At 44.4% G+C, this 11,213-nt stretch overlaps 1 protein-coding gene across 3 annotated transcripts in view; it reads left to right on the top strand.

Moving 5' to 3' along the window:
- The window catches only part of RNF130 (ring finger protein 130), a 49,757-nt gene extending 39,045 nt beyond the window's left edge, over positions 1-10,712 (top strand). For 2 of the 3 annotated variants that reach the window (XM_027895282.1, XM_027895280.1), the window contains one exon: positions 8,411-10,712. In XM_027895282.1, the coding sequence (XP_027751083.1) occupies positions 8,411-8,520 (110 nt within the window). In that variant the 3' untranslated portion in view covers positions 8,521-10,712. Of the gene's footprint in view, positions 1-2,019; positions 2,168-8,410 lie in introns of those variants that run through there. The other variant, XM_027895281.1, reaches the window with a different exon arrangement.
- The last annotated feature ends 501 nt before the right edge of the window (positions 10,713-11,213 follow it).

The following is an 11,213-nucleotide window of genomic DNA, read 5'->3' on the forward strand; positions in this document are numbered from 1 at the left end:
TTTCTATATCTCTGAACATCTTGACGCAGCTGAGTTTCCATTAATGTGTTGATCTCTCTACCAGAAGTGGGGTGAGAGTCAAAGGCAGTCTCTGTGCAGCCTGGAAATGTAGCTTTAAAAAGATAATTTTCTTCTTTTATTTTTTTCCTTGAGATAAGAGAGAGAAGGAGGTTTTTTTTTACTTTTGTTGCCATTTGGAAAGTATAAGGTGTCCTCAATAAGATGTAAACATGTCTGATAGTCTTCAGTTTAAAATTTTAGACAGTCTCAAGCTGATCATCTTCAGGAGGGACCATAGCATTGGTCATCAGGTATCTTGGATTACCACTAAGTTGCAAATCTTCCTTTCCTCCTTTTTTCACATGCTGATTCCAGAAGGCCTTCATGAAGAATAGTCTTAGAACTTCAAACAGCCCAATCAAGTCTCCCGATTATTTTATTTTTTTCCCGATTTGTCAAAATCTTGAAATTGCATCCCTCAATCAGCAACTTGGCAACAAAGCTGCAGCTGAACATAGTTCATCTTCCCAGAAGAGTTAGTTTGGGAAAGCATGGAGCAAGAGGAGCTGTAAAACGGGAATGTCTGCATTTCCTGGCACTTGCACGTCATGAGGAAGGAGGAGGAGCTGCAGCCCGTGTGGTGTCATCCAGATGTGGGCACCGATAGCAGCTGCATTCCTGCCTTGCCTTGCAACTCTTTGTTGCCTTTTGCTCAGTGGGATCTGGGACTGTTTGTACTGGAAGGACAAGCTGCTTCACACTGACAGGGAGCTTGAGCCTCCAGCAAAGTGTTTTCACAGTGCTGTTCCCTCGCTACAAAGGGTGTGCTGATACAAGGAGAGCTCCTTTCCCGAGTGATGGGAATTGAAATGTGAGCTCATACAAGTGTGTACTTGAGGCAGATTTAAGAAAACTCACAACCACAGAAACCAGAGCTGTCAAAAATCACTTATTTGGGTAATTGAGGTACCTTGCTGTAGCCTTTAACCTCAGCTCAGCTTCATCTGAATCCTTCGGGATCTGAGCAGCCTCCACAAGTGCTGCTGTGTTCAGCTACTCATTTTAGACAGTTTAAAATGACACTAATGCTTAGATTTATTGTTTCATTGACACCTTGTGTTCCCCAGTGCCAGACAAAGCATTTCCTGTGCTGAATATCGTGCCAGATATATGGTAGCTCCTTCTCCCTGCAATTTCTATTAAATGTCATAACAGCATATCTGCTTTTTATGCTGCTCTCCATATACAAAGCAATGCTGGTGTGCCCTGCCTTTGTTATGGTAGTGTTTCAAGAGGAAGCAGAGGAGTTCTTATCAGAAAACAGCAGTAGCAAGAATGAGGTCACATAATATGCTGATGCAAGTAAAAGGTGCCAAATATTCTCCTTTAAAACTCATCTAAACCCATATCCTGTTCCTTTTTTTTTCTATGTCCTTCCCTCAGCTTAAAGATATTTATTTAGGGCAGTAGTTCTGGAGTTGTGAATATATACATATTTAACTTTGTGTATATGTATATATACACACATGTACTTTTTTTAATAGTTGTGATAAAAGTAAACATTGTCTCAGTAATAAGAAAATATGGAACCAGCTGCTTTCTCTTGGTCTCAAAATATCCTTTCAGTATTGCTGTTAGAAGATTTAGGCAGTGTTTGAAAGGAACAGAAGAAGCACATTTTGCCTTCCTGCTTAGGGAACAGTCAAAAATTACTGTATAACTGTGGGTTTCAGCCCAAAAAGCCCAGCTGCTGGATAGCACCACTTAGAGAAAGTTTTCAGTAGCACATGAAGTGTCCTCGAAAGCTCAGAAGTGCTCAGACCTCTGGCTGTCCTGTAAGAATGACGTGACAAATCCGGACCTCTCCTAATGCTCTGGCCTTGTATAATTAGTCACTTTTCACTAGCTTACTTTTACGGGATTATTTTTTATTTTATTTTATTATATTTTTTTTTTTAGTGTTGGCAGTATTAACTTTAACATAAATATTTTGTTCCCTTTTTTTTTTCTGCCCCGCAGAGCAGAATGGTATTGAAGAAACGCTTTCCGGCCGATTGCCTCGGAGAGAGACACCTATTTTTATGCATCATTTATCGATCATGCAGCACAAGCAATTATTTAGTACATTCTATTTTTTCATAAAATTTGCTGATGCCAAAGCTTTGTATTAAGGAAAAAGTGAAGAAATAAAAAAAAAAAAAAAACCAACCTAAACAACTTTAATTATGAAATCTTACTCTGTGAGAATTTCATTTTTCTTGGGCTTTCTGTGTTAGTACTCGAGTCTGAGAGCATTTTGTAAATTTTGCGAGGTGCTTTATTTCCGTTGAATGATTTCGTCTTTGCAGTTCTCTATTGTTCTCCGCTTGTTTTGGGACACAGGAGTGGAAATCTCGTGCAGTGCCGTCGTTATGATGCCACCCAGCACAGAAGTGACTAACAAGCACTAGTAGCAATCATTCCATACCAACTTTATAGGGCGAAAAAGGCTGGGCCAAGCATTCTTGTCTAAGTCCATATAACAGACTTACCTTGACTCCAGCTGAGAATTAATTTGAAATAAGAACATTTTCTCAGCTTCCCCTCCTGTAATGCTCCTGTGTCGCACTGGGAGCACGGCAGTATAATTTTTGCCTTGAGGTCAGACATTGCTGAAGGTTTGCAATGCTCTTGTCTCAAAATACGAATCACAAACCTTTTCTGTCTTCTCCTTTCACCCCACCCTTCTCTTTGATACAAGTGAAGCTGCTCTAAACCGCTTCTTCCTTCCTAATAACAAGTGGAAACTTTGTGTTTCCCCCACTGTCTCATGTGAAACCTCCTTTCAGGGCTAGACAGGGGTTAGTTTTGCTTCAAAATCAGATCACTGATAATGCTCTTTGATGTAGAAACTCTGTGCAAACGTGTCCCTTCTTGCTGTGGCTTCTTTACTGGGGAGGAGGCAGAGGGAAAACATCTCTCCTTACTGTCCTCGCTCCGGCTGTTCATGCCAGTTGACTTATGCAAGCAGAGTGTGAGTAATTTCACAACAGTCAGTTAAAACATGCGGGGCTGAGTCCCAGCCAAATGCTAATGCTTGAGTTAATCAGATGGGTAGATGAAGGTAACAAGTCAGGAAGGAAAAAATAATTGACAGAAGTTAAAGCCTACTCTGTGTTTGGTTGTTTTGTTGTTCTGGGATCAAGATGTAGACGTTCGAAACAGAATGCTTTCTAAATTAATTAAATGAACAGAGAGAAGCAATTTTACTGTGAGATTTAATTTTTTTATGTACTGGGAACTAGGGGATTTAATTTAATTTTATTTTTATGTATAGGCACTTTTAGAAGTTAGGAACACGGCCAGACGCTGCATTAAAATTGTTTCTTAATTTTTATTTGTCCATCAGACTTCAGCTGAGAAGGCAGCTTTTATAATAAGAAATGAAATGTGTGATAGCCTCAGTGCATTTAATAGAATTCTTCTTCAGTGTGTCCTTGTGAAATTCTGAAAGAAATATGAAAACAATCAATAGAGCAGTAAGTGTCTTTTGAAAGACTGGAAAACCCCACTGGACTTCCTCATGGAAAGAAAAAAGCCTCAAACGTACTGTGTCTGAGGACTGTCTGCTTTTAAAGTACAGTGTGTGTCAGCTGAGTGTTGTTGCCAAAAATGGAGGAATGTGGTTAGAGCATGATTTAGGGTATGGGCTATGATATATGTTTTGTTCACCCATCTCTCAACAGCAATAGTAGAACTGATAAGTTTGTGCTTGTCTCCTGAAACAAAATTCCTTAAGTGCTATTTAGTGCTGTTGGGAAAGATGTGCAGAGACAGCCTGAGCAGAGTCATGACCCAGATGCAAAAGGCACCAAAACAGTTCTTGATTCTTCTACAGAACAGCAGCAGAAGGAGAAGTTGAGTGATATTTGGAATGAAAAGGCTGACAGGGCTTTTTAGTGAATCTCCCTCCATAGAGGATTTAAATAACTCAGCACCATCTTTCCTAATTTTTTTTTTCTTTGAGCCTCTAACAATTGTCTCAACAAACATAGACAATTTCTGCTAGGTTACTTCTAGGTCAGGTGAGCTATGACTATCTGTTAATGAAATAAATATGTTCAAAGATGGACTCAATTTTTTTTTTTTTACTCTGGATAGGCACAAGAAGGAAATTCCCAAAGTTTTTCATAGAATCACTTAGGTTGGAAAAGCCCTCTAAGGTGAATAAGTACAGCCATTAAGCCAGCAATGCCAAACCCACCACTAAACATGTCCTTTAAATGCCTCGATCCAGCCTGTCCAGATCCCTGTGTGGAGCCTTCCTGCCCTCCAGCAGACCAGCACTCACATCCTCCCTGGTGTCACCTGCAGATGTACTGAGGGTGCACTTGATCACCTCATCCAGATCAGCCGTAAAGACATTGAACAGGACTGGCCCAGGACTGACTCCTGGGGAACGCCAGTGACCAGTTACCAACCAGGTTTAAAACCATTCCCCACCACTCTCTGGGCCCAGATCATCCAGCCAGTTCTTAACCCAGTGAAGGGTGTACTTGTCCAAGCCACGAGCAGCCAGTTTCTCATGGACAGTGTCAAAGGCTTTACCAAAGCACAGGTAGACATATCCACAGCCCTCCCCTCATCCACTGAACTGGTCACCTTGCTGTAGAAGCAGACCAGGTTAATCAGGACCTGCCTTTCCTAAACCTGTCCTGGCTGTGCCTGAGCCCCTGGTTGCCCTGTATGTGCTGTGTGATCACACTCAGCGTGATCTGCCCCATGACCTTCCCTGGCACCAAGGTCAGGCTGTAGTTCCCCAGATCTCTCTTCCAGCCCTTCATGTAGAGGAGTTTTTTGCTAAACCTCCAGTCAGCTGGGACCTCCCCAGTTCACTGAGACTGCTGGTAAATGATGGAAAGCGACTCAGTGAGCACTTCCACCAGATCCCTCAGTGCCCTTGGGTGGATCCCATCTGGCCCCATAGACTTGTGCGTGCCTGAGTGGTGTTTGCAGGTCACCAGCCATTTCCATCTGCCCTGCTGGCCTTTCCCCTGTTCTTACCCATAAACACTCCACCCCCACCATCAGCATCATTGAACTCCCGACAATCAAATCCCTAAAGCACAGGGCTACCCCAGTGCCTCTCCTTCCCTATCCCTTCTGAAGAGCTTTCAGCCATCCATGGCAGCGCTCCAGTTGTGCCAGTCATCCCACCATGTCTCCACGATGGCAACCATGTCACAGCTTTCCTGATAAGCTGGCTGCAAGGAAACGCTGCTTTATGAATAATCCCACTCTGTTGTTCCTCAGCTGAGAGGGTGTTTGAAACAGATTGTCTGAGAGAGGGAGTGCTCTGATCAGATTCCCGCAGTAAGAAGCCATCACGCCAGAGGAGCTGTGGAGGGACTGCAGCTTGTGGCAGAAGATGGCCCTGATTAATGAGTAAGGGCATTAAAATACTTTGAGATGGAAAGGGAACACCAGGTGATACTTAAGCCTGATGCACCTGCAGTGCTGTGTCTCCTGAATTTTTGGCCTTGGTGTTGTGCCCAGTTCTGTGGCATCCTTTGATAGGTATAAAGGTCAATTCCAGGATAATGTGATTATTTTCAGGCTCAACACAAGTTATAGGAAAAGTTCTTTTAAAGTATATAATGAAGAATAGTGGCAAAGAGCACTGAAGGATTCATTTTTGTGTATTAAAACTGCATGCAGCCTTCCCATTTGTTTTCCATACCTAAGGGGTAAATGTTGATCTTTCTTGGTAAGTGCAAAATAGGAAGAACAGACTCATGAGCTGAATTTGGAACTGCGGATGTTTGTACTTGTCCTTAAAATACATTATTCGGTAAATTTATCAGCTGGACGGATGCCACGTTTTTAAACAAACAGTAGCAATTTTCTGCATTAAGAGGAGCGTGGCTGGGTCACGGTGCCCTGCTGACTCTGCTGCTCCAACCGTGGGCTGTGGGCAACGGTCCCGACCTGGTTAATGGAACACCTGAAGATTGAGTGCTGGAAAACAGGGAGGCAGCAGCTGGATCCTCAGCCCTGGGCGGGCTGCACTGGATGGGAGAGGAAGCATTTAGGAAAAGAAGGAGCAATGTGTCCCCGAAGTGGTATGGAAGCCAAGAGATGTCTATCTGTGTGGAAACATGCAGCCTCCCTGGGAGGGGGTGGCTTCCATTTCTTCTGCCAAGGACAAAAGACATTACAGCAAAGAATTTCAGAGGGGTTGGATATACACTGCCTATTTCCAGAATGATATAAAATATTTGTTGTCAGATGACCTTTTCTGCCTGTTGATTAAATCTCTCCCTCAAGTCTGCTGGAGTGGAAGTCTGGGTGCACAGAGGAGATGACGGCTGTCTGCTTCCAAACCTGTGTTTGATTTCTGTGTAATAAAAACAAAAGCAACACCAAGCTTTTAGAAACCCCTCTGGTTTGCTTGAGGATGGGTTGTGTGTAGCATTGCAGCAGGTGGAGGAAAGGGAGATGAAACATCCAATATCCAAGGCTTATTTCAACTGCAAGCTGAGACTCACTCACCAAAAATTAAATCATCCTGACCCATAACACAATCTTGAAGTCAGTTTTATCTGGTATAATTTCAAAGCAGGTTTGTTTTTTATTTTGAATTATAGAATCACTGAGGTTGAAAAAGACCACCAAGATCATCACGTGCAATTGCTGGAGACAGACTATGATCATCTGGAAGTCATTGTTCCAAGTTTATGTTCCCTCAAACACTCAACCTTCATTTACTTATTTATTTGTTTGTTTATTTATTTGAAACCTGGATATGTGCTCCCGTCAGAGTGAACAATTCAGTCCTATGCAGTGTAACTACTAATTTTACTCTTGTTTCAGTTAACAATGAGATCAGAAATAAATTAATATGCTTAGGTGAACTTGTCCTCATGAATGGTGGAGTGAGTGTGTGTACTGGCTTTTGGTGGTAAAAGAGCAGCAGATCTGTTGCCCAGCTCCAATTTCCTGATGTTTTTTGCAAGGATTTGACCTGGGCACACAATCTCTATGCGGCTCAGGATAGAGTTTGCTGCAGACCCAGATGGCAGCTCGCTGGCACAGCATGCTGCAGTTTTCATGGAGCCCATTTACAGAGTCCCTGGCTCTTCCAGCCAGTGCTGCTGTGAGACCTCTGCTTTGATAAGTGCAAAGTTCATCTTTTGCTCTTACACAATCACACACATTTGGTTATAACTCTAGGTTTTCTTTTTTAATCATAATAAGGACTTACTTTTTGGGTTTTTTGAATCTGTGTCCTTAGGGAATGTGGGGAAGGAGAAAAGGTGTTTTGGACAGTAACAGCTGAACTCTTATTTTCTTATATCTTCTGTAAGCTCTTTGTTTTCAGAATGGCGTAGGCTGAGCTCAAAATTTGGCAAAGAAAAGGGGATTTAAGCTCCTAAAATCCGCCAGGGCTAAAGCTGCAATCCCCTAAGCACCTTGCCTCACTGATGCCTGGAACTGGAGGCACCTTGGTTTGCCGGGTGCCTTCTTGATGAGCTTGGAAGCTTTTCAGTTGCCTCCAGTTTGGCTCATGTAGCTGCCTGGTGTCTTGTAATCTAAGCAGCTCCCAGCTATTCCCCCGCTGGGATCGAGAAGCCAGGTAATGAAATGCTTTGGCCAAGGGCCTGATCTGATAGATGCTCTCTGAAGAGAACCATCTGTGTAGCAGGAGGGCTGGGCTCCTTGCAAAACACACCTGTGGGCTCAGAGAGCCACGGCAACTCCAGGCCGCTGAGGAAAAAAAATGGAATTCCATTCCCCACTTTATCAACAGCTGCTTGGTGCTTGGTTTGGGTATCACCAATGCTGGAGAAGAGGGTTAGGTCTTCTTTTGGTTACATGCAAGGAAATACGTAGGTGCCTTTTTCTAGAAGATGAGTCGGGTGGATGAAGGTTGCTGAGCTCTGGAGGAGGTCAGGCTTTCAGCAGCACCGATGGGATGATCCTTGGGGAGCCCCTCTCCCAGCCTGCCCGTTCCTTTCGACCCCGTGCTGGAGCACTCTGTGCTGGTGCACAGCGCTCTGGTGCCAACCAAAGGTTTCTGGGTTTCCCAAGGAAGCACATCCCTGCTTTGCAAGGCTGTAAATCAACAGCCAGCACCAAGTGCAAAACTCCAGCTTGCCCCAGCCTTGCTCAGACTTGACCCGTTTTATCTGAAGGAGTCATTTGAGGTGGGCCTGTTCATGCATATGGAAAGCGCTTGCTTTGAATTGTCAGGGGAGCAGGTGAACAGAGGTGAAATATTTTATATGGTTGTTACTGGTTTGCATTAAAGGGTGGCTATTTTTTCCTTGTGTACTGTGTTTGCAGCCAGCACCCGGGTATGAGGATGCTCTACTCAGTTCTTATGTTGTTTGTGTGTGTTCCTAACGTGGTTTTGTTCTACCTCTTGCAGGCGGTCACTTCTTCCATCGTAACTCTCTGTCCCCTCGAAGCCTGGTCTACGAGAGCGAGTTCTCAACCATCGAGCCTGCCTTGGACATGTATGACGAGAACAAAACCTGAAAGGAATCCATGCTCCTTCCTGGCCCTTTTTCCGTTCTTTTCATTTCTCATTCCTATTGTTGTGTACTCTTTCCATGGATCTCCTTTGTCTGAAGAAGAGCTGCTTTTTCCAGAACACGAACCCGCCTTCTCGACTGCACCGACGAAGACCAGCTGTGGTGGTTTCTGAGGTGGCACCTCTGAGCTGACAAAGAGCTGCGTGCAAGCAAGGTTGTCTGATGGAAATTGCTGAGTAACAGCATGGGGAGCTGTGTCGGTCCAGCCGCGGCGACGCAGGAGAGGTTTTACGGTGGTCCTAAGAGATTGTGTCGTGCTGCAAATGCGTCTCGTAACACAGGCGTCCGCTGTTTCCAGTTGTTCAGTTGTCCACGTGGCTGGGCAATGTCAGAAAGGGAACTGGTTGTAGAGGAGATGGCCAGTGACTGGTAAAAGCACTCGTATATCTTGGTCAATCCATAACCTTACTGTGAAGTAGCCCCTTCCGAGAGGGACCTTTATAAGTGCATTGAGTTTCCTACAACCCACCTAACCCCTGACAATGGCGAGCCAGCCTGACGTTCAAGCTGCAGAGAGGACCTGCGTTTGCAGAAAGATTTCAAGGAACTTGATGCTTGGTTTGTTTTTTTTTCTCCGGTTTGATTGAAGCAGGAGAAAAATGGTGTACACAGAATATACTTTTGGTCCTTCGTGTGCTCAAGTCAAGTGAGTCTCTTTCTTGTGGAGAGGACATTCACAGAACCAGCACTTGATCTACCTGAAAACCATTAGACTTTTTGAAATATGCAGGAATCGAATTAGCTTTCTTTCTCACTTAACTTTTTTTTTTTGGGGGAGGGGGGGGAGGTGGGGGGGTAAAAAAAATCCACCAAATTTTTCACTGAGGTTTTTTAAAAGCCAGCATGTTGGCATTACGCAGAGAAGGAAAGAGGTAAGCTTCTTATCCCATTCTCCCGTTGAGATCCGCAACAGTAATTTAACAAACACATTCTCTGAGCTGTGCCCTTTCCCACTGACATCAATAACGGGAATGCAGAAAGCAGGAGAAGAAAGGAAAGCAGCTACTGCCTTGACACGCTGCAGGAAAAATCAATTTTTACCAGCATGTGACAAAAGTGGTGGGGAAATGGATATGGTTTGCAAGCTTCTGAGAGAACAGTGCAGAAGTGGAGAGCGAGTGTAACCTCTGGAGCTAAAAGTCATCCACAGCGTTCCTCTAAAGAGCCGACGTGGAGGAGCGAGCGCTTCTGCGCCTCCTTTTCCTACCGGACAACGCATAGCTGTTAATGAATGTTTGGATTTTTCTCCATTGCAGTCTAAGTTACTGTAGGTGTAGAAATGCATTTGTGTCCTTGTAATATGAAACACAGTTTCACCCTCTGTATAGGAATCTCGAGAAATCAGTTAAGCCAAAAAGAAAGGTAAGACATACTCTGCCGTGCTTTAATTTCACCTGCTTTTGCTACAAGCAGGGGAATTTCCTCTCCTTTATAATGTTTTTAATTGTATAGCGGTCTACTTAACATATATCCTTTCCTGAGGTGTGGTTCAGCTGTGTCTTTAACATGGATGTTCAAGAGAAAAAAGAAAAACCCAGCTCTGTAAAATGAGGAAATGATCCTCTTCGCCGAGCGTGCTTTGACTTTTGTTGCTGTGCGTCAGCTTTATTTAATCTGATAATTCGAGAGTGGGTGGTGTGAAGTGTAGGGAGGTTTTTCTCATAATACCCACATTTATATTTACCGAATGCACTTTTATTGTCATTCAGCTCACTCCAGAAATGTGCTGAGGCCCCAGACTTCTTAAGAGCACAATTTTGACACCCACTTTCTCCTGCGAAGCAGAAGTGAAGGTCACAGAAAACGCCAGCAGCGGCTTGAGCAGCAGCGGGTCGTGGTCAGGATCCTTCCTGTGCTGGCAGATGTGCAAGAGGGGCAGTGACACAGCTCCTGGCAGGCAAGCCCGGGCAGAGCTCCCCAGCCTGGCCTGGCTGAGCTGTGCTCAGGCCCGTACAGGGCTCGGGGGCGGCAGAAGGGCTGATTGAGCAACCCCCTGTTTTCGTAATTACATCTGCGAGATCACAGCAGGAAAACACGTGAGAGCGGGCACCTTCCGAAAACAAACGCCTGAGAGAAAAGTCACCAGCTCTCAAGGATGTTATATGGCTTGTTTTTATCTGTGGAGGGCAGTCAGGGTCACAGTAAACCCACAGGCACCTGGGTGTTCCTGGTTGGATACAGAAATGTCTGGGTGCCTCTGCATGTGCACAGTGGGGTTTGGATAGGGCAACCTCTTGTATGGGGTGCTGATGCTCCAAGCAAATCCTTCTTGTAGGGGCTGTTTCCCCCAAGGCCACCAGGAACGTCACCAGGGCACAGGTTCGGCACAAAACCAAAACTGATGATTTCTCAGCTCCAGCTGAACCCGTTCGCACGGATATACAGGATCCCTGCCAGGATATACGGGAAAGCTAGAAAAGGCATGGAAATTAAATCTAAAAACTAGAAAGCACAAAGCCCCCAAAGACAAAATAATAAATAATGTCACTTGTATTTTGTTAAATCTCCTTATTTCCAACTGAACATCTTGGTTTTAAGCAGGGGGAGGGCAGGTTTGCCTCTGTGGAGATCAGGGCCTGGCATAGTGATGTAAAAGTGGATTTGTGCTGTAGCATCTTGGATAAGGGAGCTGATGTT

Source organism: Empidonax traillii, unplaced genomic scaffold (assembly GCF_003031625.1).
Source record: "Empidonax traillii isolate 1590-97213 ecotype Southwest subspecies unplaced genomic scaffold, ASM303162v1 scaffold455:size476776, whole genome shotgun sequence".
In the NCBI taxonomy this organism is placed as follows: Eukaryota; Metazoa; Chordata; class Aves; order Passeriformes; family Tyrannidae; genus Empidonax; species Empidonax traillii.